Genomic DNA, 27,691 nt, shown 5'->3' on the forward strand with positions numbered 1-27,691 from the left:
TTATTTCAGAGTAGTTGATTAGATCAGATAAAATTGTGTCTGAACACTAACCCATGCTGCTCTCACTTGTTCATTGTTTTCTACAAAGTTTTAGAATTTAAGTTTTCTTTGCTAATTTCAATTTTGATATGGAAGAAGCTGGTGTTTCTAGGAGAGCTTTGGGGGCAAACTTGATATCTGCATTTATAGTAAAGCTAATACCATAAAGAAGGATCGATGGTACTTGGCATATAGGAGTTGTCTAATACATTTAGTTTTGAAACAGAGTTAGTTTATCTGTGGTACTATAGAAGACACTTCAGGAAACAGAGAATACTGTGGTATTTTCTTGTTTGGTTTTGTTTTAACTTACTGCTTAGTCTCAAGCCTTCTCCCCACTGTGTTTCAATTTCATAAAACCAGCAGAAGGGAAGGACAGGAAAAAAACCATCATCTTTCCTGCCCTGTCACTCAAGGCAGACTATCTTTTCTCCATTCAAGAGGCATTATTTATTGGTAGTTTACACAGTCATCTGGAGCATTAACTGCCTCGTAGTGCAGCTTCCACTTTACACATGCTATAGCTGAAGAGACTTACCATTTCAGAAGTCTGGTCAGGCAAGGCTCTGGACTCTTCGGTCTCGCGCAGCTAGCGGTGCGGCCGAAAGGCTGGGCCTTCAGGCAGCGCCGCCATTGCCAGGCCGCTGGCACTGGGCACAGGCCTTTAGTGGTGCCGGTGCTGCAGCCCTGAGCGCGCCTCGGAGCCCAGCACGGCCGCTCACCTGCTGCCGGCAGCTGTGCTGTCTCTCATCCAGGGCATTCCCTAACCCATCACCTCGCCCGGCTGCTCGTCGCCTGACCGCACTCGATGCTTTAACGTGGAGAGACAAGGGGCAGCGGGTGCAGCGCACCTCAGCCTGCGAGCACTGGCGCTGTCTCCAGTGGCGTGCTCCTGAGTGCAGCCAGGGCCTGTGCTCCGTCAGCCACCTGCTGTCTTAGCCGACTTTGTCAGCTCTTCTAACAGGTTGCCCTCCCTTGGCTTCACAGCCTTCAGGTGTGTTCTTCTCTTTCTGACCCCCATCATCCTCGCCCTGCACCTTTCCCTGAAGGGTCTTCGCCCCGGCCGCTGCCTTTCCCTCAGTGCCCTCTGTGCAGACAAGGGCTTAAACCCGCGCCTGCGCTGAAGGCTCGAGATCTGTCTAATTCCCTGTGTTGGACCCTCGGCACTGCGGACCTCATCGGCCCCCTTAGCTCAGTTTCTTTGGGGTAGGGGGTGTTAATTCTGTGTTGGGACTGTGTGACCTGGGCTGGGAATGGCCAGCCACGCTCCTCTTGAATGCTGAAGCTCTTCTGTTGTTACAACTATTTAAATAACAATTTTAATAACCTGGTACAAGAAAGTAAACCATTTCATTTGCATTCAAACATATTTAAACGTCCTCTTCATTAAAGGTACATAGTCAGGGGTGTGTTCTGGGCATCCATGTCACATCTTAAAGGTGTTCTCCTTCACGAACTGACTCGCTGCCTGTGGTGACAGTCTGGTGTCCGGTGGCGCTTCCACTGCGCGCGCCACTGAGAGCTACAGGTGGTGTGAGCTCTTTTGAAAATTATCGTCACGATAGTCTAAAGCTGCAGTTCTCAGTGGCTCTGAGGTCGTTCAACTCCATTTTGTGGGTCTGACTGAAAATGGCTTTAGTCTGACAAAACTGTATCTCTTAATCTGACGTTTACCTCAGCATTTCCGTTTGACTGTGGCAGCTCAGCAGGCTCTAGCTTTGGATTCGGAGAGGTGGAGAGAGGAGGAGAGGGAGTGATTTGTGAAAGAGGCTGATTTTCTTGAACTACTCCATGCTGTGAAGTTTTTTGAAATGCAATTCAAGGTATTGTGCTTGTGTTTTATGATACCCTGTGAAATGTGACCCAAATTTAGCCTTGCTGGCAGACCCTGAGAACTCTCCAGCTCTACCTGATGGATAACAATGTGCTAACACTGGGTGTGACAGTATCCTTGGTGTTCTGGTGTGGCCCATGTCAGCGATGCTGCCGGTCACCAGGAGCCAGGAGGCTCCTGAGCATTTGCTGCTGGGTTTTTTTGTGGGTTTTTTTGTTTGCTTGTTTTTTCCTCCTGGTAATCCTAAATAGCAGGGAATCATCCACTGTGAGATGCAGCAGTGAGGGAAAACCACCAAGAGGAGGAACTTTAACGAGAGGGAGAGCAATGCCATGGATGGACTGGGAACATGGGATCACCAGAATCCACTGTTAAAACCTCAAATGCCTAAATCTCTATAATTGTTTTAGCACACATTAACAAAAACCCACTGGAAAAGTATGTCATCCTCTTTTGGTAGTGAGGAGTGATATGCTGCTGGTACCAGCAAAGCTGTTAATTAGTGCATGTGATTGAGTGTGCTCTGGGGAACGTTCGTGTTTCTGTACTGAATGAGATTTCTGTCTCTAGTATACCTGCTTCGTTTCTTGAAAAATTGGAACATATTTATTAATTCAGGGAGCTGCAGGAAGAGAAAGCGTCAAATGACCAAGGAAGGTAAATGTTTCCTGACAAACTGGAGCATTCCCATATGGCATGGATCTTATATAATTATATACAGCAATTTCAGAAGAGATGCTTTATACGTTACTTTGCTATATATTATTGTACTAGTTGTATAGGTAATTGCAGGGAGAAGTTAAGCTTTTACCTTTCCGGTGGTTATAGTCCAGTCTTATCTCCTTTAATTAGCGTAGTTTGAAGAAGAAAGTGTTACACTTGGTGATTCCAGTACCCTGGGTGCTCAAGTGCCTTCATTCTTCAAGGAGCTCCACCCAGCTGCTATTTATAATCTCGTCCTTTTACCCACAATTCACTTTTTAAAGGGGAATTTCTTTTCATTGCAGATATCTGGTTTTGACCAGTCGTGGGATTGGGAAAAGGAGGGAGGAGTGTAAATTAGTAAAAGAGCTGTTGTATTAAAGTAAGCCTGTGGGCTCTAAAAGCTTTGTTTTATTCAAGGTGCATAATTAGCTGAAAGTTTTTTAGAGTTTTCTGTTGTTTATTTAGCAGGTGGAGTAAACATTTTTCAGTAAATTCAGTGTACAGATAATGTTTGGTTGATGCTCTAATTTATTAACAGTTATTCTTTGTTCATTCTCTATATAATTACACATTTTTCTGATATATTCACTTTGTCCAGGGTTATGAAAAAATTAGAAAGTCTTAGAAGACCTGGTAGGTAGGTGTGCTCTTGATATTCACCAGCACAGCATCTTCTGTACTGAGTGTTTTTGGGTAGTATTATAAGGTTGTTGTAATGTGTTTTGCTTAATAATTGCGTGGTGTTGCTTATAATATGTTTGTAAACGTGATTTGAGCTAGCATTGTTTTGATTTCTTTTATTTCATATAAATAGTTCTATAGCTTGTTGCTTGTGCCTTTCTGTATGTATTTGGATGTGATAACTTAAGATAGTGAAATCTTTGCTATAAAAGCTCTTATATATATGTAGGGCAGTGCAAAAACATTGCTCTTATTTGTGATAAATGGAGTTTATATTGGAAGTCCTATGTAACTTGAAAATACAGCTAATTTGCAAGTCAGTACAGTATTCATTTATTTATTCAAAATAAATTTAAAATTTATGGATTTGTTTTAAATAAGTTTAACATTTAAATTTATTTATTTATTTAAAATCTACATAAGCTGGTTTTCCTCTTAAACTAACTAAAACCCAGATGTATTTCTCCTGGGACAGAGGAGAGCTAGCTCATGGTACAGGGAGGGTTATGGCACAGGGCTTTATTATGGAGCCAGGAATTACTTCCCCTCCCACCCTTGCAGTGAAACACTGTAAGTATGTTGATGTCCAGGAAAGCTGGAAGGAGGTTGTTTTTGAAAGGAAGGAGTTTTTTTCGGAGAGGAATTTTTGCTATTTCTCTCTCAGAGTCCATGATTGGGTATGGTAAAAAGAGACAAGAAAAAATATTTATTGTAAACTTACCAGGAATGGTGTGAAAGAGAGTGAAATGGAGTTATGTTTCAGTGTTAAACACCTGGCTGAAGAAAGTGATAGAAAGGTCTATTTTGGGTACAATATTTTCAGATTGGAAAGAGTAGGATGAGGGTTGGAGTAAATGCTGTCTTTTTGCAGGCTTAAAGAATTGCGGATCTTTGTGAACCGTTAATTCTTTTCTTGGATGCTGAATTGTGTGAAAAGTTAAGAATTGCAGTAAACCTAGGACTGATACATAGTCAGAGTTATTAGCAAATGTTTTCTTTATAGTTTATATGAGGGAGAATCCAGTGGTGGTGATGGTGATCACTTTCTGAAGTTTCATTGCTGAAGAACATAGAACCTGCAGTAGAATGGATTGATTTTGAAGGACACGGTGACATACTCATGAAAGGTGGCAGGGCACAATGTTTATGATGGTGTACAGATTTTGTTAAGTTATTGGGTGGGGGCTTAGGATGTCGTCCTCCATTGCAGGAGTATCAGGAATCTGTGTTCTTCTCTTTTATAGCAGTCTTTCCCACTTGGTGAAGTTTGTAAATGAGCACGGGTTATCTTTATCTGAAGTTTTAGAAAGTATTTGGAGCAAATGTCCAATGTGACATTTAACTGAAACAGAAATAACCTTTTAAAGAATTCTCAGTATATGATACCTTAATCACTTAATTGTCCTTTTGTTTCAACAGGAATGCCCAAGGAAAAGTACGATCCACCTGATCCACGGAGGATGTACACAATTATGTCCTCAGAGGAAGCAGCTAACGGGAAGAAATCACACTGGGCAGAGTTGGAAATAAGTGGTAAGAAACTGAGGAATGGTCTTGGGTTTTGAACTCGTTGCAAGTTAAGAGTAGCCTGTGTAGTATGATCTTGGACAAGAAGTCTGGAGTGGAGTTACCTACCTTGAAGTGAGCCAGCACACCAACGCAGCAGCTGCCGGTGTCTGAGTGTGTCAAGGGCAGAGGTTGGGTTGGGATAACATAGGGAGCTATAGGAGGGGTAAGTTGAGGCAGGTGAGGAATCCTAAAGGTTGGGAAGATGAGGATATGGATGCGAGCTTTTTGTGTTTTAAGAAGATGGGGAGGGTGAAAGCATGGATTTAAGATCTAATTTGTCAAAGAGAAGAGGGTGAAGTTCGGGTTGATATATAGACATATGCTGTTACTTCAAGTAATGTAACAACAATGTTGTATTAGTCCATGACGGTGTAGTTTCTACTGAAGCAGAAGTTTTCAGTTTAAAAGCAGTTGTAAAACTTTGCTCTGTTCTTGAGATTTAAAGAAAAAAAAATTTAAAAACCCTCCGAGAACTGTGCTAGCTTTGAGTTACTCTTTGACTTTTGGATCTTTTCTTGAAAAGAAGATAATGCTCAGAATTCATAAACATGAATTCTAACTGGTGTGGGACGTGAGTCTCTTTTGATTTGTAGAGTAAATTCTGATTTTGCTACATAAGTGTGTTTACAAGGAAATTGAAGCAAATATTTTAAGAATTCAAAAACAATTTTGTGTTATTGTAAACTTATGCTGAAATTTTGTTTAAATATGGCAGTTCTTTAAGTGACTGCAAAAATTGCCATGTGGTATTTCTAAATGACTGCCCAACAGAAAAAATTATGGAAGGAAGAATAGAAACAGAATTCTTTGAATTGTGAAGAGGCTTTCCGTCCAGATCATTGAATCTGTGTCTTGCTTCAAGGGCCACGTGCCTTAACATGTGAATAGCATTCTTTACTTGAAGGTTACAGATGCAGAAACCTAGTTAAAGGCTGCTTCAGGAATCAGCATTGTGTATCAGCATTAGGCTTGGATATCCACTTGGACATCTGCTGCCTCTGCACAGGAAATGCATTAAGCGATGGCTCTTTCCTTTCATGCTTGGTAATCTCACTATAGACTGATTCCAGCCAAGAGAGGTGTAGGTAGTGAAAAGGATGGATCAGTGATGCTGGCTGGAAATCCTTTCAGCTACAAGGGTTTCTTTGATCACAGTCACCTGTTTGCATTGGGGTGTGTTGTGGGGGGAAGGTGTTAATTCAGTTTTAAAAATGCAAAGAACTGTGGATTTGTATTTAAAACCTTCCAGAAGATGTCTTAATGAGCATTACAGTAGCATGAATCCTTTTTAAGAGCTGTATGCATTTGCCTTGCAAAATAAAATGTGACAATGTTTTTGTTTTATTAGTGTTCATGCTGTCTTTTCCTTGCAGAATACTTTGTCATCTAATACAGAAAGCCACAAATGTTTTAACTGCTCTCATTTAAATCACTGGGCTCTTTCACTGCAGGCTTTTTTATGCCACTCACTTTCATATAGCTCACTGGAAATTATATCTGTATTAAACCTTTTTTTACCAGGGGCTGAGTCCCAGTTACACATATATCAGCATAGCTTTCCCCAGGCAGTAAATACAACTACTTTTATTTTGAGGGAAAGTCATTTAAGTAAAGGAACTACAAAGGGAGTGTGTTGGTATAATATTAACCAGACCATTCTTAATATTGGTGAGTTGTGGGGGTTTTAAAGGCCATTGCAAGTAACTTTTTCCCTTGGACAAACTGGCATTAGTACTCTTTTAATGCTTTTTGGTGCAGTGAGATGACTTCTGTAAATGAAAAAGGATCCGCTCCTGGCAGGGGGTGGGGGAGAATCTTGGAAAGAAGAAATGTTTTGAGACCTTCTGATGATATCTCACATTCCTTGCATGCGGCAGTGTAAAAATCTTGATTCTGTCACACAAAGCCATGTTTCCACCCTTCAGTTTATACAAAAATCATACCGTTTTTTTAAATATCTGGCAATAGTTTGTGCAGCTTTTAGTTGAATGCCAGATGGAAATCCATGTTCTCAACTAAGCATCTTAGTCACCCTAAATATAGTGCTTCTATCTGTTCTTGCCTGGATTAATGCCATAGAATAAAGATTTTTGGTTTGAAAGATGTTGCGTAGAAATAATGGGCAAACTGAAGAGTATCTTTTATCTCAAACACAAACTGTAATTGAAAAAAAATCTGTATCTTAGACCTCTGTTAATTATTGAATTCATGGTCATCTAGTAAATACATCTTTTTTTTGTATGGAACTTGAGAAAGACAGATGTTTAAAACTTAAATATGAATTGGAAGAAAGCAATCTGAGCATCCCTGGCAGCTCCTTACATTCTCTTATGCATTGCTGAATTTTTTTGATCTATAGATTCGATGGTTAATGGATTTTTTGTTGAATAAAACAACAATAATGAAAAAACACAACAAAACCCAAACTAAACTCGCCTTCCAGTTGCCCCTCCCCGTACTTACAAAATGTGTAGTTACTGATAAACCTATGTATTTTAAATGTGCTGTTTTCTCTTGTACCATCCTTCTGCAGGGAAAGTGAGAAGCTTAAGTTCGTCATTGTGGACACTGACCCATTTGACAGCTTTGCATCTCAGTGACAATTCCTTATCCCGTATTCCTTCAGACATTGCCAAGCTTCACAATCTGGTATATCTGGACTTGTCCTCTAACAAAATTCGCAGTTTACCAGCAGAGCTCGGAAACATGGTGTCACTCAGGTATGTAAATTTTAACAGGAGTTAAAATTGTTCTCTTTATTATCTTTGCTGAAGTCTAAGCTGGTGCTACATAAATTTTACATTCTAGTAAACTAAAAGCATAAGGAAATTCCTCCTTCCCCACTTCTTTTTACCTGTCTCCCTGAATACTCGGTAAGGCCTGTGCAGGTATAGCAATACTGGCTCTTCTGAGATCTCCTGTTCCGATGTACGACAGTATGGAATGAGCTTTGGAAGTGCTCAGTTTGATGACAACCACCCACTTCATATTTTTCCAAGTCAGGTTTCCTCTCTTACGCATCTCTTACCAGACTTTTTTGCAAATATTTTTGTGGCATTTTTCTCTAGGAAATACTGATGCACAAGAAAAATTGCTTTTAACTCATAGTAACGTGGGGAAAGGTCATATTAAACATACATAATCATGCTAGCAACATTTTTTTCCTCTTTATTTCTCTTCAGTATTTTTAACAATAGTTTTTATTCTGTTTATTTTACAACAACTGCAACTTGTGTAATATTGTCTCCTTCCCACCTTTGCTGTCATGTAACTGCATTCCTGTGCAAACTGGGGAGGAGAAAAAAATGTTCTAAAAACATCTTTCTTCCCTCCCGTTTTACAGCACCAAGATGTGCAAAGTTTGCATGGAATGATACCTCCTTTTGGAAGTAAAACATGAATAGTGATGCCTATTTAGATTATAATGAAGTCTGCAGCATTTCACTTTGTAAAAACATTGTTCTGTAAATACAGAAGTGGTTTGTATAAGAGCAAATACTTAGAGGCAGCATTCTTTTGCCCTTAACGCAAAGGAAGAGCCTTATCTTAGGTTTATTAGACACCAGTAAATGCCTTCATTGCTTTTAATTTTGAAGACACTTATGGACAGCTTTCTCAAATCCAGAAAACACTGAGTCTAAAAGTAATGAGAATGTTATGAGAAATAAAGAAGACAATAGAGAAATGGACTGCCAGCACAGCTCTGAAACTGGAAATAAAGCAAGTTTGCATGTAGAAATATCAGTCATTGCGTTATCTACTTTAGAAAAGTTCACTCTGTTGGGGAGGATTAAACTAGCCGATTAAATTGGTACTAAAAGCTCATATTCCAAGGTGTTTAGTCTCAACCTTGGAGGGTGAGCAAAGGGACATTGCTTTTTAGAGCACAATTGGCAGCTCTGTTTTGTAGTGTGTTGTGTAGTTGTTTTCAGCTGTGGAGTAGTCTGTTCTAAAGAAAGCTTTGCATTACTGTTTCAATTAAAGGCAGTTATTAGTAACAGGTTTCTTCCCTCCTCTACCCACCCCTCAGGTATTGTGAGCTAGAAATCCTACATTTACTAGAATACTTTCACATTCATCTTTGTACTTCATTAGCATCCTTTGATTTTTGTCAGTCTTTTTTCTTTTAAAATACGGTTGTAAGAGTAATACTCATACATGGAGTTAGCTTAGCAAATGTATAGTCATCAGTAGTGTCAAAATATATTATGCTTTCTTCCCAACACTTTTCCCCATTTATTCTAGCTGATTCTATGAAGCTTCAGCTCTTTCAAGTCCTAAGTCTTTTCTGAGTAGAGAAGGCTAAATCTTGTGAACGTGAAATGTGTAGCTAAGGTCTAGGATCGCACTAGTTTTCTATTTATGACCTAAACATAACACTTGAATCCACATCTCTAGATGTGAAAAGCTAGTGCATTAACCCACTGTGCGCTCTCTGTTCTCAGTGATTGCAGCTGATCCTTTCCACAGGATGCAGATGATTTCTTTTCACTGGGGTGAAAGTCAGGAAAAACCCATAAGCACATCCTACGTGATAGCGCTCTGCAGGGCTCAGCTGTGCTGGAGTTTTATGCTTCAGGCTGGCTCTTACTGCAGACACTTCCCATAGCTTCTGGGAAGTTGTTCAAACTAACAATAATTCAACACTGGGCATAGCTAATACCCTGAGTCTCAGAAATCATTTGTGCTTTCACATGTGAGAATTGGTAACGGGTCTTCCAGCTCCCACATCTGAGCTCTGGGTTTCGTCTGTACAGCAAAGCTCACCTGAGGCTCCTTGCATCTCCCTTTTTACTGCAGGTGCTTGAAGGAAGAGGTGTCAGAGCAGTAAAACTTCTGATCTTTGCAGAAACAGGAGAAAAAATAAACACTGTAATGTTATCTTGGAAAGCTCAGCTGTAAAGCAGAGTTTCTTGATATGCTTGAAAGAACTTGCGTGCCCGCTTGTATCGGGTCTGGCTGAGCCCCGTAGCAGCCGCCATAGGGCTGTGCTTGTAGCGGTAGCTACAAAGGGGGTGATAACACACCGGTGTTTTGGCTGCGGCTGAGTAGGGCTCACACAGCGTCCCGGCTGTCCCTCCAGCCTTCCCCTCTGCTTCGCCAGTAGGCTGGGGGTGGCCAAGGTCTTGGGAAGGGACGTAGCTAGGAAAGCTGACCCAAACTGACCAACGAGACGCTCCATACCATATGACATCTGCTCAGATACAAAAGCTAAGAGAAAGGAGGTGGGAAAGAGGGGGCATTTGTTATTTACAACATTTGTCTTCTGGAGCAACCACTACACACGTACTGAAGCCCTGCTCCCCAGGAAGTGGCTGAACATCGCCTGCTGATGGGAAGTAGGAAATAACAACTTTTGTTTTCCTATGCTTCTGCATTTGCGACTTTTATTATTGCTTCATTAAACTGTCTTTATCTTGACCCACACTTTTTTTTTTCCCATCTTATTTTCTCCCCTCCCTGTTCTGCTGAGGAGGGGAGTGATAGAGCGTCTTGGGGGGCACCTGATGTCCCAGCCACAGTCAACCCACCGCAATGCTCAGTAAGTTTGCGGATGCTTGCACCAAGTTGGGCAGGAATGTTGATCTGTTTGCGGGTCAGCAGGCTCTGCAGTGGGATCTGGACAGGCTGGATCAATGGGCTGAGGCCAGTTGTGTGAGGTTCAGCGAGGCTCAGTGCTGGCTCCTGTACTTGGGGCACAGCAACCCCACGCAACACCACAGATGTGGGGGAGAGCGGCTGGAAAGCTGCCTGGCAGAAAAGGACCTGAGGATGTTGGTCGACAGCGGCTGAACATGAGCCCCCAGTGTGCCCAGGTGGCCAGGAAGGCCAACAACATCCTGGCTTGTATCAGAAAGAGCGTGGCCAGCAGGACAGGGGCAGTGATTGTCCCCCTGTACTCAGCACTGAGGAGGCTGCACCTCAAATACAGTGTTCAGGTGTTGGGCCCCACACTCCAAGAAAACCACTGAGGGGCTGGAGCGTGTCCAGGGACAGGCAGGGGGCTGGGGAAGGGGCTGGAGCACAAGTCTCATGAGGAGCGGCTGAGAGGACTGGGGGTGTTTAGCCTCCAGAAAAGGAGCTTCAGGGGGGACCTTACTGCTCTCTACAATTACCTGAAAGGAAGCTGTAGCCAAGTGGGTGTTGGCCTCTTCTCCCAAGTAACAAGTGACAGGACAAGAGGAAACAGCCTCAAGTTGTGCCAGGGGAGGTTTAGATTGGAGGTTAGCAAAAATTTCTTCACAGAAAGGGTGGTCAAGCACGGGAACGGGCTGTGCAGGGAGGTGGTGGAGTCACCATCCCCAGAGGTATTTAAAAGACTTGTAGATGTGGCACTTGGGAACATGGTTTAGTGGGACTTGTCAGTCTTGTGTTAACATTTGGACTCAATGATCTTAAAGGTCTTTTCCAGCCTAAATGATTCTATGGACTTTGCTGTGTGGGATTTGCTGTGGTCCCCTTTGCTGTGTAGAGAGGGCAGGTTCCGTGGAGGCAGGGATCATTAGCAAAAGTAATTCTTTCATCCAAGAGAAACTGTGATACCTACTACTGTGCTATTCTTCCAGCTCAGTGTTTTTCCTCTAGAAGAATTCAGTATATTTTTTTGTAATTTATACAGAACTTTTTTTAGACTTCTGCAGTGCTTTGAAAAGCTCTTAGAGGAAAAGTAGCTTTCTAAAGAATAAACTAGTAGCTGTATAATGTCATATAGAATATCATCCCTAAAAATAATAGCTATTTATATCTCCAATGTGCTGAGAACTAGTGGAGGTGTTGACTTTGTTCAATTTTTTTTTTTTTAAACCTCATCCTCTTTTCTACGTGCCAGGTGCCTCATTTGCACTTAGAAACTCTAGAATGATACAGTGGGCTTCTGAGTTTCCCTGTAAAACATGTGCTCTTGTCTATGGGATTTTGTATTGGAAAAAAAACCAAACAAAAACCCCACAGTTGACTACGTGTCCTGTAGTCTGGCAGTCGGTTGAGCAGTGACTTATAAAAAGAAAGTCCCCTCCTGTATCTTCTTCCACTATTACACACCCTAGAGTGCCTCTGAAATAAGCCACTTTGCTTTTACCAAGGTTTCTAAATATGCAGGGGTACCGAGAGAATTTCTCAGGAAGCCCTTGTTAGGAAAGGACCAGACAGAAGGCAGAGTTTACTTTTGAAATGCAAGGCTAGAAGAATTGTGTCTCTTTGCTTCAAATGCTGTCTTGTAGAAATCTGAAAGAGTAACTCTTGGCATCTAAGTTTATTTTGCTTTTTTTTTCTTTTTTTCTTTTCCCTTTTTTGTTGCCCCAAAATACTTTTCAAGACTCCAGGCACCAAGTTGTAAACACTTTGAAGTAGCAGCTTTATATTGAATATGGTGAGGGAAGTCTTTACTGCTTAGATGGGAATGTGTTTAAGGAAGTGAAAAGCTCCTAATAAGTCCAGGGTTTTGCCCGGTTCAGGACATTAATTCTGTTCCTGTCAGCATGTTTTGTAAGTTAAAAAGTGTATATTTTGTCTTAACACTGAAATTATGGAAACAACCCAACAAAACCAGCAGAAAATCACTGTTGTAAATGACTGTTACATGGTAATATCATAGCTCTAATCATACTGCCACAGTCCCCGATTTTTTGCTTATTTGTTTTCTGGGATGTAATTTCCCTTTGGCCTTTAATCATAGCTGAACTGTTTCATGGTCTGGTTTGTTACTGCTTCATCACTTGTGGTCATTGAAGTATTTAATTATTTCCAATGTTTACAAAATTTCTGACTTTTTAAGGTGAACTCACCAAACAGCTACTTTCCTCTGTACTTCAATGTAATGTGTATTTTGTCTCTGGATGTGTTTTACAGCAGGATTTCCCTGACTATTGTTTAGTCTTCGAGTTCTTCAATGTTGTGGTTTACCAGTTAATTGTTTTTCCTTTTAGTTAAACTTCTTGTACTATGCTGCTGAAGACAAATATTGGTCTGTTTTCAGCCCTGTGTGATTCTTGCTCTGTCTACAGGGAACTACATTTAAATAACAACCTGTTACGAGTTTTACCTTTCGAGCTGGGAAAACTGTTCCAGTTACAGACTTTGGGTCTGAAAGGTATTATTACAACTTTTTCTTGGTATCCGTGCTTGTTTAATGGTATCGTTTCTGAGATGTAATGGCTGTAGCCTCCTAGTTCGTAAAATGTTACTGAATAGCAATCCTAGATGTAGGTACTTACTCCACATTTACAAATATTGTTAATTAGGGATTATTTAGAAAAAGAAAAATAATGAGTTTGGTGAAGCACTCCACATTTAAAGAGGTTTGCATCTCTTTCTGCAGAGTGAGCGGAAGCTTTCTGTAGCTTGCATAGGGGTTGAATACAGTGCTCCTTTAACTAAGGAATAGCCTGCAGTTAATTGTAGATATTCAACTCCAGTCAAAAAGGGAACGTGCTTTGTACTGCTGTAGGGTACTGTGCTATGCAAGCAGCAATTTAAATCTTTCCCCAGGTTTGGTTTTGAGTTGGTTTTTTTCCCTCTGAACTGTATGGATTACAGTGATAAAATTGCTGACCTCGGGGGAACTTGTATCACAAAATCACGAGCACTGAGCGATACAATACCTGCAAACACTGTTAAGTCTCAAAAGTCTGGGTTTTCTCCCCCATTAAACTGGATAACCTCCATCTGTGCTGTACGTGAAAACTGTTACAATCGGCTTATGCGCTGGGCAGATGGTGGACTCTCGGATATGACTGGCAAATAAACTGATGGTGGATGTTGCACTTGCGTTGAGCAGAGCAAGCAGAGGTGGCTCCTGTGCTTGGCCTCCTCAGCTCTGCTGGCGTGTTGTACCATGCCAGTTCGTCACTACTGTTACATCCAGTGACCGCCCTTGGGGTGGTCAGTCACAAGACAGATGCAGGAGAGAATGTGGTTACCTTCACTAGAGCTGTTCACACATCTCGTGTTTGGGCTGTAAGACCTGAAACCTCTTAAGTACTTCATAGTAGATGCAGTATCTTTTCTCAGAGATGTCAGCTGAACACTGATATATAAGTTCATAACGGTTCTGTATGTTTTATTCAGCGTTTCCTTAAATCTCTTTGCAGGAAATCCACTTACACAGGATATTCTGAACCTTTATCAGGAACCAGATGGGACACGAAGGCTACTGAACTATTTGCTTGATAATTTGGCAGGTACTGCAAAAAGAAGTAAGTGACCATTCTTAAAACATTTATTTCTGCTGTGTAAAATAAATGTGATTATCACTTGTATCTCTACTTTAAAATGTTCCTGTAGTTTCAACAGAACAGCCACCTCCAAGATCTTGGATTATGTTGCAAGAACCAGACCGTACAAGACCAACAGGTACTGAACACACTAAGGATTTAAAGATTCCCCACCCCCTGCCTCCCCACTAATAAAAGGTGTTGATCTTTACTATCTACTGAAAAAACCCTAATGCTTAAATAACCAATCATCTGTGCAGTGCTGACTGGCCAGCTGAAGTAGTTCTATCTCAGTTGGAACATCTGTTCCAGATTTACCCATCTTTTACTATAAAGTAATTTCTTTTTAATTAATGTCCTTCTCCCAGGAATTGAAAATGTTGTCCACAATTAGTTATATAGTTGAATTTTAACAGGTTTAATTGAACATTTCTTGAAGAATTAAAAAAAAAATAAAGAACGTGAGCTGATTTCCCAAAAACGTAGAAATTTTTTCTTTTAAGTAACCAGTATCTCGTCTTTGATTCAGCACTTTTCTTGCTGTTTGGATTCAGGTTATTTTAATTTTTTTTACGTTTTTTTCCTGCATGAATTGTCTAAAATGCAGCCTTTTCTGTTTACCTGCGCACCAAAAATTTTAGTGTATTTCTCAGTTACTGCAGCCTCCTCTCTTTCAGTACTGATGTACATTCCCCTATTAATTTTATTAAGGCGGTTGCTTTGAAGATAACGATGTTAATGCAGCTTGTCTTTGGCTGTCACCCATTTATTTCAAAATGCTGGGCTTTGACCCCCAGTCAGCCCAAGATTGTTGCCTCAGTTTGCTAAATCTTCAAATAACTGTCTTACTCCTTTTTTCTGAGTTGTACTCCGTGTTTAAGAGGAGCTCCAAATAAGCTTTTAAGCATCTCATTGTCCTACTGCCAATTCCTTAGTGCTTTATAAAAACAAACAAAAAAACCCCTCAAGAAAAGAAAACTCAAAATCTGTGCTGCTGGATTACCTGTCAAGTTGCCCCAAACTCTCTCATTATCACTCCTATTCCAAATTAATGAAGAGTAGATGTTTCTTGTCTTTACACCTGAATTGTAAACTTCTTGAGGTGGAAACATTTGCGGTTTTATTTTACCTATGCTTTTTCATTGTGCGAAGGGATCCATACCTTGCCTATGGATCTGTTGCAGGTTGGTGGTGGTAATACATAAGATAGATTTTTAAATAATCTATTTGAAGAGGTTGCAAACCTTTGTATAGCTATTAAATGTAAATGTTCAAATACACTTACCTTGTTTTAGGCTTTTCACAGTAGAGTGCCAATTAGCATAAAGTACATTCGTCTGCTGTTTACTGCATTAATAATATGAAGGGGGGGTTGGTTTTTCTTTTCCAACTAAATACTAGAAGACAGCTGCCATAAGTTAAAACCTGTGATTTATCTTCCTAGAAGGACTGACAATTTTTTTTGTTAGTATAGGTACACATGCTGTGTTTTGATTGAAGCAAATGAAGCATGAATTGATAAATTTGCAGAAGCAAAAGCCAAGAACGTAATTGTATATATAATTTTTTTGTTGTTGTTAAATTTATCAGTATGTAAGTAAAATTATTGTTCTGCAGCCTTGTTCTCTGTCATGTGTTACAACGTACTCTGTGATAAATATGCTACACGGCAGCTGTATGGCTATTGTCCATCTTGGGCATTGAACTGGGAATACAGAAAAAAAGCTATTATGCAGGAAATCCTGAGCTGCAATGCTGACATCATAAGTCTTCAGGTAAAAGATACACCATTATTTCTTTTCCTTTTCTATTCCCATGTGCTGGTTTCTCCACATTAAATGTATTTGCAGTAAATGATCTGTTTTCAAAACCTTCCAAAAACAGAAGAAAAAAGAAGTGGTGTTTAGAACGTTATTTGTTGCTTGACATCAAAAGAATGCTTTTCAGCCACGGTAGCTGGAATGTGAACCAGCAGCTGCTGATCAAAGAAATGTATGTGGGGGTGTTTTTGTGCCTGCATTTGTATGTGGGGCTATAATTGACACGTTCTTGAATAAAAGGCTTGAGATAATCATAACTCTGGGGATTACAGAAATTCATTTATATTTTCTTAAGATAGGGATATTGCTCTCAAATTTGCATTCTCTGATGTACTTAATTCTTACATTTTTTTTTCTTTAAATCTAATTTGAAAATGATTTACACTTCTGAAGAGACTAAGTAATATCAGTCTTCCGTATTTTGCTAATAGTACATTCATGCTGTGCTGTCTCATAACTTTATAGGAGGTTGAAACGGAACAGTACTACAGTTTTTTCCTGGTAGAATTGAAAGAACGTGGCTACAATGGCTTCTTCAGTCCAAAATCTAGAGCTAGGACAATGTCAGAACAGGAAAGAAAACATGTTGATGGTTGTGCAATATTTTTCAAAACAGAAAAGTAAGTGATGTGTTTTGCAAAGCTTTCTATTGTGTCTTGCCCAGTTTCACATTAGTCGCCCTTTTTGTAGCCATTCATTGTTTGTTACAGAGCAATCCTGTTGTTAGAGTGGTCTGTATGAGAGAAATCATTCTGTGCACAACTAGCGATGGAAAATCTTACCTTGAACTTGTGTTTAAGTTGGGATTTCATTCTGTTAGAGCATTGCAGGTTAGGAGTTCACTAAATTGTACTTCAGTTGTTGAATGTGTGTCCCCCAACCATTAAGTGTTAATCATAAAAAATGAAACAAATACTGTTATTTTTTGCTTTTTTTTGAGGAAAGGAGTGATAATGCCCAAAATTGCTGAAGTAAGACCTCAGATGACATTGACTTTTAGATACATTAGTCTTCTCATAAAGCAGAAGACAAAGGCATTTAATATCACTGCTCACTTCCAAAAAAAAGCCATTATTTAAGAGCTGCAGCACTTACTGGTTGTGTCATATTGTACAACTGTTTGTATATGAGGGTAATAACTTCGCTTTGTCCTCCTGCTTCCATTCCTTTGTTTCCACAAGTAAATGTAGATGCCAGGTTTGATACCTTCTGGCTTAGAAAAATTTAGTCCCTCTCTATTAAACCTGCATCTTTGAACTAGAAACTGATACAGAATTGGAAACAAGCACTACTTTTTCTCTCTCTCTTTTTCTGTCTGGAAAGAAAAATCTTCTAATTGAAACTAAGGTAGTATAAAATACATAAAAATCACTAGGAAAACTATATCCTTTGATTTCAGTTTAGGATTTTATGAAATTATGTGATTGGCTGAGATGTTGGCATCATAAATGTGTTTGAGCTTTAATTAAAAGTTACCTGTAACATTTCCTTTTGTGTCCGGTTGCTGAAAAAATTATACATGATGTTTCTCTTTCAGATTTACTTTGGTTCAAAAACATACTGTTGAGTTCAATCAACTAGCTATGGCAAACTCAGAAGGTTCAGAAGCTATGCTGAACAGAGTTATGACAAAAGATAACATTGGAGTTGCTGTATTATTAGAACTGCGAAAGGAATTGATAGAAATGTCATGTAAGTCCTATTTAGTTTTATTTTTTTAATAGATTGTATTTTGTAAATGAAAAAATGTACTTTTGTTACAGTAAACCAGAGAAACTAGATTCTACAGATGAATATAACTGTGCTTTGTATGCTCAGACAAATTTATTTCCAAAGATGACATGAGGAAAAGTCATATTCTTAAATGATTATTATTTTTTTTCCCACTCTATGCTTAAGACATACAAAGACATGAGTTTGAGTGTTTTTTGCTTGAAGTTGTATACAGTTATTAAAGAATCAGCTGGTGTTAGTCGTGTGTTTCTGGATCATGTATCTGCATCATTTTAGCTTGTTATTTTCTTCACTGTCATGCTTATACAACCTGTTTGTTCTGCCCTGTCATTCTTAATTTAGGAAATGTAAATTGGTTTTGTAAGTATTGCAGTGGGTACCTACTCAACCTGTATTGTATTTATCCAAATGATATTTTATTAATTCAGATTCTAACAAGCAAGCCTTTTAAGAAGCACTTCTAGCAAGAGAGGTAACTTGTAATGTGGATAACTTAAAATTCATTGCTTATTGCCTGATAAGGTATGAGCAGTACCTGTTTTACTATCACAACCTGAGGAAAACTTGTAATTTTTTAGAAGGACACTATTTGCCTTTACTTAAGATTCTGTTATTTATTGTTAATTCACAGTATTCTTAGGTACATAAGCATTACCTGTAACAAGATCATCTCTTAATGGTCTTGAATGTGAAACATAATTATTTCCAATGTTTTACATCAACTAAAACATTCAGTGGATGTAAGAGGAGTTGTGTGACCCTCTTAAATGGTATTAACCCTCTTCAAGTTATACTGGTATTTTATTCTTTCCTCACCTCAAACATCTTGTTTAAAATTCAGCAGTATGTTGACCATGTAAGGTAAATAATTGATTTTAAATTCTAGCTGGAAAGCCACATCTTGGGATGGAAAAGCAGCTGGTTCTCGTAGCTAATGCACATATGCATTGGGACCCAGATTATTCTGATGTGAAGCTGGTTCAGACTATGATGTTCCTGTCCGAGGTAAAGAACATTATTGATAAAGCTTCTCGTAGTCTCAAACCTGGTGTTTCGGGAGAACTTGGAACCATTCCACTTGTACTGTGTGCAGATCTCAATTCTCTACCGGATTCTGGTAAGATTTTTTTGTTTTTTGTTTTTTGGGGTTTTTTTTGTAGACTGTTTCAAGTTTGCAACAATGTAAATGTTAAGGTCTCACTGTTTGTTTTTGTTAAGGTCTCACTGTTTGGGTTTTTTTGTTTTCAACTTAGAGTATACATTGTTTGATACATAAGCTCTAAAGGTACTAAGAAAATAGAAGGAAGAGAGAAAAGATAAATTGTTTCTTTTGTGAGTGACCTTACTGTCTGTGCAGTAGTATAGCTATGTCTGGTCTTCCAGCAGCATTTTCATTGTTATCTTACAATACAGGAATGGAAAGGAAGAAATATCTTCCCAAAATAACTGGAAACATGAATATGTTGCTGATAATTGGGTTTTCTTAATTTCAAGTGTGAGAAGGTGGGTTCTTCTCTGTAAAGTTGCCACCATACAATAATTTTCTGTATCCCAAATATTTTAAGACTTCTGAAATTCAATACATCTCCTAACAGAAAGGATTCTTCAGAGCTCTTCACTAACATGCAAGGTTGTGGGTTTTTTTTTTTTCTCTTTTTTACTTGGCGGCAACTTTTTAGGAAGTGCAAGGTAAGAACAGATTCAGTGATCGCTGCCTTGGCTTTCTCAGGCACCCAGCTGAAGTGCTGAACTCAAGAGCTGTACTTCCTTCTTACTGCTAGTTGTTCCAGTATAATAATCTCCATTTCTGGTCCCCCTCCCTTCCTTCTTGTCTCTGCATGGCAAATCCTAACATCAGTTAGGGTTAATAGGAGCAGTTACTTTTCAGCAGTACTAGAAATCTGATTCATTCTGATCCCAGGAAGGCAAGTATTGCTAGTGGCTATTGCAATAGCCAGTTCATGTGTCTGATTGTTTTCCTTCCAGAACCTTAGCACAGCTATTCTGAAATTAAAGAGGCATGATCACAGTTTTCCGAGACACAAATCTTGTCAACTTGCTTTGCAGCCTCTTTAAAGTTAACTTTATTTGAAGTACTGTTTCAAAAGCTGGCTTTTTTGCAACATTTTAGCCAAATATTGAAGGCCAGGACTTGAGCATAGAGAGGAGGAGAGGAGGAAGCTGACTACCTAGCCTCTACAGAACTTTACTTCCACTTTTCTTCATCTTCCCCCAAGTCCGTTCCTTATTAATCTTCTTGGTTTTCCACGTATATATTGTCTTGCAGTATTTTAAAAGAACTACAGCTGACTGTCTTGTCATATGTTGCTTGTATGAGTCAAAGTACCTACACATTCATTTGCTGAATGTTTGTTAATACCTTCATGTGGGCATGTGTCTCTCCTAATAGGTGTTGTTGAGTACCTGAGCACTGGTGGAGTGGAAACAAACCACAAAGATTTTAAGGAACTGAGATACAATGAAAGTCTTACTAACTTCAGCTGTAATGGAAAGAATGGAACAACAAATGGAAGAATTACACATGGTTTCAAGTTGAAGAGTGCCTATGAGAATGGTCTAATGCCTTATACAAATTACACATTTGACTTCAAGGTAAGGACTTGGCTGATATTTCAGAAAAGTTTTCCATTCTGAAGTTTAACTAATGTGATTTGCTCTACAAAATTGTTTAACAAAGAAGTTAATCTGGTTGGGTAGTTCACGGTAAATTCATCAAGTTTATGTGTAAAACATCGCGAACTAGAGAGCCCAAGATTTCAGACTCTTAGAAACCAAATTTTCCTTCTTCTTGTTAGTAAGCTGGAATAGATTTGCAAGAATTGGGGTGCTGTTAACCTTCCCTGTAAATATGAAGATTTTGTATTTTAATACTCCAAGCTAAATTAAATAGTACAGTGGGGGCACTTAAGATATCAACTGCAAGGAAATAATCCATGTTGCTCCTGGGAAGCTCTCAGTGCTCTGTTGCCCAGTGGAAAAAAAGATGGCTCCTTTCCTCTTCAAAATCCGATAAACGTGATTTGAAGCTATGTAGGAGACTGGAAATTACAACCCACAAAAGCACAGGAGAAGTGATATGGGGTGGACTTTTCTTTTGTTTTCCTGGTTTATACGGAGGAACCCACGGGATGTAGGAAGTAGAGGTCTCCTAAGTTGATGTGCTATAGAGAAGGAATGGTAGCATTTCACTTACTCAGAATACTGAGCTCACCCCTTGTTTGGAAGAATAACTTGGGCCAAGAATTATATGTTAATAATCGATTTTATTTCTTCTCTTGCTTTAGGGTATTATTGACTACATCTTCTACTCTAAACCTCAGCTAAACATACTTGGCATTCTTGGACCTTTGGATCATCATTGGTTAATAGAGAACAATATAAGTGGTTGTCCACATCCACTTATCCCTTCTGACCACTTCTCACTTTTTGCACAACTGGAGCTTTTGCTGCCTTTCCTGCCTCCTGTAAACGGAATCCATCTCCCTGGCAGGAGGTAGTCAAGTACATTTTAGAGGGCAACCTCAATCTAACTTGTACAATTGTAAAATCTGAATATAGAGGAGTGAGGTATGGCCAACAGGGATTTTTTTTCTTAATAATCTTAATCTTAAATCTAATTATTTGCTAAAGACATAGTAAAAGCCAGGTGCTATCAACAGACACAATTCTGAGCCCTATATACTTTGTATACTGTTCAACAGCGATTGGTGCGTTTGCACCCTTAATACGTTACAATTAACCTTCCTGTTTGTTTTATCCAACGTGACATTTTCATGCCTTGAAATAGGGAATTGTTATACAGTATACTCTCTTTGCACAGTTATCTGTAGCACTACTTTTTTGAGGCCAGTAGGAACATCCACAGAACATTCTTCCGTACTTCACTCCCTCCTTTTTCAGACTTGTTTGTAAAATATAGAATTTGAATTTAGCCTTTATTGATTGTATATGAACAACAGAAAAACTGATTTATGAGATTTTGTACTTTAAAAAAAGAAAAATCAGATTTGGAAAATGATTGTATTGTAAACTAAGGCTAAATTTTTATCTGTTTTCATGTGTTATAAAGGCCAGCTTGTAAAAGAGGTTGTCACAGGTTTTCTCTGCTAATGATTTGCACTGTTAGGGTTTCGTTAGCCCTTTTATACTACTTTTTATGTTCAATTGAGAATGTTGCTTTGAAAATCCAAACCTATAAAATCTTGATACCTTACAGAGACAACTAAATAAATTCTATTTCTGATTTAAAAAGAAAAAAGCATAGAGTTCTCACAGAACAGATAAGCTAAGCAGTGAATATAAGTAGACCTGTATGGATTGAAGGTTATTGCTGATGTGTATACACTCAGATATTTTTCTCGTCTCTAACTTTTGAAGTAAAATTTAGGGATACTTGTGTACAGCTTCTTCATTTCTGTTTTAAATACTTGTCCTATCTCCACTGTGCCTGCTTAAATTTGTTCTCAACTAGCACTGCCTGTGCATGCAGAGAGATCCTGTGCATCCTCTTTTATTTTTTTAAATAATGTTAACACTTGTGAAAATTTTATGAAGATACTTTTGTATAAGCTGTGGCATCTTTTTTTCCTTTGTGAAGCATTGAATATCACACTTTTTGAACATGTTCAGGTTATGGGTACACAGTTTCTAGCTTCTAATACCCATGCACTGCTTCTTTCAGTGTCATTGCACAGTGCCGTTTTTCCCACTAAGAATTACTATCATGTGAATTCTCTTTCATTTAAGCGTGTTCCTCTGTTTCAGAAAGTATAATTCCTTGAAGAAAAAAGAAAAACAACCTTACATTTTCTATTGATGAAGCAGTGTAAAATAAATGCATTTTTCAATACAGGTCCCAAAGACAATTCTTCAGATCATTTTTTTTTTAAAGTGACCAAGTCTTATCTTAAAGTGTCAAGCAAGACTGAAGTTATAGTGTACCCTCAGTGCCATTTGTGTCATGAAGCCAAGTACATAACAGCTTACAAATTTAACTTGTCTATTTGTACCCTAAAAGGGAGATTTTATCATCTCCTTAAACTAATACAACTTGAATAATCAATGTAAAAAAAAAAAAAAAAGATAGAGAGCTTGGTCTTAAACAGCTTTTGTTTCAGCTGCGGGCAGGGAAGCAAAAGGACACTGAGCATTAAGAGAAAACTTTCTAAATATTGTGAATTTTTATATATAAAGAGAGTGAATTGGTAATAACGATTCAAAATTTTATTGAAAAGTAGTCAGCACATAAGTGTGCTCAAACCGTTCTGTTTTAAGCTGGAAGTAAAAATTACAAACAGTTCGGTTATGTAAAATGTACATTTTAAAATTTCAATAGGAGAAATTTTGATCTTGAATCCTTGTCTGGGACCTAATCTCTTGGGGTTATTTTGTTTTGGTTTTAGTTGTGAAAACACCAAACATGTCCAGTTTATAATCAGTACATTGAAATGCTGGTAGTATTGCTGTAGTAGACTTAATGCGTAGTGTTATTTTTTTTCTGTTTGTTTTTTTGGGTTTTTTTGTAAAGTGTGAATAAAAGGTGTTTTACTCATGTTTCCTTAATGATGTCTTGGTAACGTACATCATGACAATTTCCAGTTATGATAAGCCAATTTAGCTTGTCAAACTAAGCAAACTATTTTTCTTTTCTGATTATCTGGATTGTGTAATGAGTCCAGAAAGCTTTACAGAAGGGGAAGGGAAGCACTTATTCATTTTGTATTTCTTAGAGGGGGATAATTTACTTTAATAGATGCTGGAGCTTGAGTGCACTTGTTAGATTCTAAAGGTTTGAGCTTTATCCAGTATGTGTTCTCCTGTATTGCTTAGTCTTAAAAAATATTTGAATTTATGACAGCATGTTGAAATATGGCCCCTTGTGCTTTTGGAGACACAACTGTTCCTGCTTAGTCACCTTACAGTCTAAGGGTCCATTTAAGTAACCATTTCCTCCAGCTTTTATACTAGTCCATCAGGTCCCTATCGAAAACCCACTGAATACATTGAAGACACTCCTTTGACTTCACTGGGTTTTAACTGGACTGCAGCCGTGACGTGGGGCTGAAGGAAGGAGAAATACTTTGAATATAGGGAAAGGCCAGATGGCACCGAAACAGAGCTGAAATAACCTTTGTCAAACAATCTCAAAGAAAATATATTCCCATGACAAACAAATCTAACTCAGAAGTCTCAGTTTCCAGCTATAACATAGAATAAGGCAATAAACCGTGTCTTCACAAAATCAAAATGTTTGCTTCATAGTTTTTAACATTAAATGGTTATTTGCAATATTTTTATTCAAGGTGATTTGGGGTGTTGCCATAATGTACCTTCAGTGTTCTTGTTGTAAAAGCACACATAGCAAAAGTCACAGAACATCTTTGGGGTTGAAAGGATTTATTTAGGTTAGACCAGGCTTTTTTCCACTTAAAGTACAGTCAGCCACATCTTGTCTAGTTTAATTTACCAAGAATTCTGGGTGTCAAAGTGTAAGATGAAACACACCTTTAACTAAAAGAGTTGATTAGACTACAAGACTAATGCCACAAGTTACTGCTTTTAACTTAGCTCAAGTAGCAGGGGGAGGGGTGTGTGAAAAGAGCCTATAAGTCAGTGCATGTTGTAATTATTTTGTTCTTTTAGCAGCTTTAAAAATAAAAAAAGGTAAATTTGGCTAGCGTTTGTCAAAACTGACTTTAAGAACATTGTATGTATATTTGATGTAACTTTAGCAAATCTCTCAAGTTTATTTTTTTAAGAGCAGACTTAGAAAATAGCTGATGGTTTGCTTTTTCAACCATACAAAACCTGTATGAAAGACAAAATAATTACAACACCATTTGCGGGAAAAAGAACTAATTACACTGTAAAACTGAAAAAAAAATCAGTTAACCGCTTAAGTAGCAAGCCTTTTTCATCCAGCCGGACACAGTATTTTTTAGTATGTTAATTGCTATTCTTTTCTTTTGGTTGCATAAATTTGTAACACTTAAGTGTCTTGGTATGTTTAAGTAGTGTCTAAAATAGAGTATCTTAGTCTTTATTCACAGTACTTCTGTATAATGTGTAATGCACTGGACTAACTCTTGTTTACCATTCATGTAACAAAAACCAGCACATTATCTGCACTAAGCTCAAAGAATGTTGCATTTGTCTATAGGCAGCTCTTCAATAAGATAAATGGGAAACGGAATATGGTCTGATGGTAAACAAGGGCTTTTACTGTTCTCTTCAGTGGAACTTTCTTCTTGGTCAAATTTTAACTAGTTAGTATTATATTTATATACAGGGTCTTCTTTTTCTTTACCAATGTATTTTCCTACTCATAGCTGACCAATAAATCCAATATCTGTTTCAAACCTTCTTGAAGTCTAATTCATATTTTAACTTAATTCCTAAAGCTTTTCCTGAAGAGTTGCGCATACAGCCGGAGTGACTGAAGTGTGGTAAGGGTAAAATGGAAGCATGTAAGGAACTTGATAATCCCAGAAAGATTTTTGTGTACTTTCTGTTACTTTCTTGCTCTGCAGACCAGAAAGCTGCTTGGATCAGCTGGGTTTGGATGGCCAAGTGAAGACCTGGTCAGTAACGCCGCCTGAGTTTGTGGAAAACCCACATTCAAACCTATTCAGATCTCAGCCCCATGTCTTAATCTCTGGCCATCTTCTGACCTTCCCAAGTGAGTCAGTAAGGTCAGCTGTGCAGTGAAGGGTCCACAGGTTTTGTCTGGGTCGTGTAGACCCTGCTCCTTCCTTGCTTTTCCCTCCCCCCACCAGAAGACCTAAAGTAGGCTTGGGGTCTGGCAGTGGGAAGGGATTCAAAGATTCCATTAAATTACCGTGGGAGAGGAACAAAGTGAAGATTCCATGCATCTATTTTATTTTATTTTATTTTCCCCCAGGAATGAGATTCAACTAACTCTTCTCCTTAGTTTATTTTAATATCGCATTATTTTTGGTATGTGTGTGTGTGTGTGTTTTTCTTCTGTATCAGAGTGTATGCAGAACAGTGCAGACCCTTATGTTTTATCCCAGCATTAGCAGCAAGCAAAACATCTGAGCACACGTGCTGTGTGAAGCACTGAAGCACACCAGACATCTCACCGGCACCCCTGCATCTCTTCAGAACTCAAGTTCAGTATGTTGGCACTGCTTTGCTTTGAAACAGATGATCTAGTTCAGTGTTTCCACGAATACCACGTGCCCCGGGGTGTTCAGCTTGTTTGTAGTTTTAACAGTTGTTGTCCTGAAGCAGCTGCAAGTCCCCAGCAGAGCGATGAGCCCGTGCTAGACTTCTGCAAGGGCTTTTTGGTTCCGTCTCATGGGTGAGGTTGGAATTGCCACCATCACTAGTGCAGTCCTGCCGCTAGATGGTGCGTGCAGCACAGCCTTGGTGCGCGCCGTGCACACGCACAATCCGCAAAGCGTGGCTTGTAGGATTATTCTTAACATTTGTGGGAATTCAGGCCCTGGAACGAACCTTCTCCAGTGGCAGCTGTTGGTTTGGTAATGTCCATGCCAATTAAATATTTGCCTTATAAATCCAACTGTCACGATGGGAATGAAAAGGACTTACCTGCTCCTCAGTGGTAATATCATTCTAGGGCCTTCGCTTGCTGCATTTTATCTGCTTGATGCTATTTTTTAAGATGAGTACAGCTGTCAGTTACATGGTTCCAAACTGGAGTTTATGAGCTCTTAAATAATACCTGCTAACCTGACATGTAAGTATTGGGAGATCTAGCTGTAGGGAAACATTAATTAATGTGCCAAAATTAATGGAGAGCCTGGTGCCCTGTCCAGAAAGCGTATATGAAAACCAGCATCTCTTACTCAAAGGACTGAGTTGAGCTTGTATCCTGTGGTCCTAAGCCAGGTAGGTGAAAATTTGTTTCGCTTTAATTTGCAGTAAAATAACTAGAGCTGTTCTAATATAACTGAATACAAAATCACACTGGCCAGACTCGTAGTTACTGATCCTTCGTACCCTGTGTCCACTGGCTCTGCAGTGATAGTACAAAGTTGGGTTTGTGCCTTAAGGGGTGGGAGTTTCCCAAATCAGTGCAGGTGACCGGGTGGCATTTCTTTTCTACTGACATGGGTACAGCAGAGGAGCCTTGAAATGTCTGCAATTGAGCCTGAAAAGGGAGTGGGAAGGACAAGAAACTGAGAAAAAGGTAAGTGGAAAGGACAAGAATATGCAAAACGCATCGGGTGACCTTTTGGGAGAAGCTGTACTTCATTTAAGGTGAGTGTTCTGGTTATTTTCTTGCTTTTCATCTTCCCCTCCTAACCCAGAGGCACTAATTGTTCACTCTCATAAATGTTCACTTACTCTGTTTGCATGGAAAGTAGTAAGGCTAATTAAACTATAGGGACCTTTGGTGTATTTTAATATTTTCTTATTCCAAAATAAGCCTTGTATTCTCACAGATTATCAATTTTTAAAAGGTAGGAAGGTACGTTCTGGTCAAATCTTCCCAGTGTGTTAGTGGACGGTATTAATGTCCTTTAAAAATGCTAGATGTTTGTTGTAAAAAAAATATACATTACAGAAAATGAAAACATATATATGTTCCTGCTGGGTCTTAATGACCGCAAAGATTTAAGCTTCATAGAATTATTTTTTTTCCCCTAGTGAGTTAGTTTTTCTAGTTTTTTCTAGGGTTTTTTTCTAGTTTTTTGTAGTTCAAGGCACAGGCTGCTCCCTTTGGGTGCCAGTCGTGTGCACTAGTTTCACCACGGTGGCTAATGGTATTGATAGCTATTCAGGGCCTGGATTTATTGATTTTATTTCCCTTCTTCCTTTTCAAAAAATAGTATACGGGTTCACAGTCCACTTTTTGGCCAAGAGGGCTAAGACCTTTGGTATCTGAAGACCTGAACCAAGCTATGGGCTGGTTTCGCTGACCCTGGTAGCACGACACCACCAAGACAGGGATGAGGTGGGGGAAATCCTAGAGATGCACAAGGGTTTCTTTTAACCATCTCCTCCCCGCCCACCTCTCCCGGATAAAGCAGTGGGGGAGAGGAGCGTTAGGAATTGCATGTGAGTTGCTGCCGTGAGCAGCGCAGGGC

General features: G+C 39.0%; 1 protein-coding gene across 4 annotated transcripts in view; it reads left to right on the top strand.

Moving 5' to 3' along the window:
- The window catches only part of CNOT6 (CCR4-NOT transcription complex subunit 6), a 35,432-nt gene extending 10,459 nt beyond the window's left edge, over positions 1 to 24,973 (top strand). For 3 of the 4 annotated variants that reach the window (XM_040603228.1, XM_040603229.1, XM_040603230.1), the window contains 11 exons: positions 4,679 to 4,792; positions 7,362 to 7,548; positions 12,832 to 12,917; positions 13,918 to 14,022; positions 14,111 to 14,179; positions 15,658 to 15,815; positions 16,326 to 16,480; positions 17,398 to 17,552; positions 18,481 to 18,711; positions 20,005 to 20,207; positions 20,900 to 24,973. In XM_040603228.1, the coding sequence (XP_040459162.1) occupies positions 4,681 to 4,792; positions 7,362 to 7,548; positions 12,832 to 12,917; positions 13,918 to 14,022; positions 14,111 to 14,179; positions 15,658 to 15,815; positions 16,326 to 16,480; positions 17,398 to 17,552; positions 18,481 to 18,711; positions 20,005 to 20,207; positions 20,900 to 21,112 (1,674 nt within the window). In that variant the 5' untranslated portion in view covers positions 4,679 to 4,680 and the 3' untranslated portion in view covers positions 21,113 to 24,973. The remainder of the gene's footprint in view (positions 1 to 4,678; positions 4,793 to 7,361; positions 7,549 to 12,831; positions 12,918 to 13,917; positions 14,023 to 14,110; positions 14,180 to 15,657; positions 15,816 to 16,325; positions 16,481 to 17,397; positions 17,553 to 18,480; positions 18,712 to 20,004; positions 20,208 to 20,899) is intronic. The other variant, XM_040603231.1, reaches the window with a different exon arrangement.
- The last annotated feature ends 2,718 nt before the right edge of the window (positions 24,974 to 27,691 follow it).

This window comes from Falco naumanni, chromosome 8 (assembly GCF_017639655.2).
Source record: "Falco naumanni isolate bFalNau1 chromosome 8, bFalNau1.pat, whole genome shotgun sequence".
Lineage (NCBI taxonomy): Eukaryota > Metazoa > Chordata > Aves > Falconiformes > Falconidae > Falco > Falco naumanni.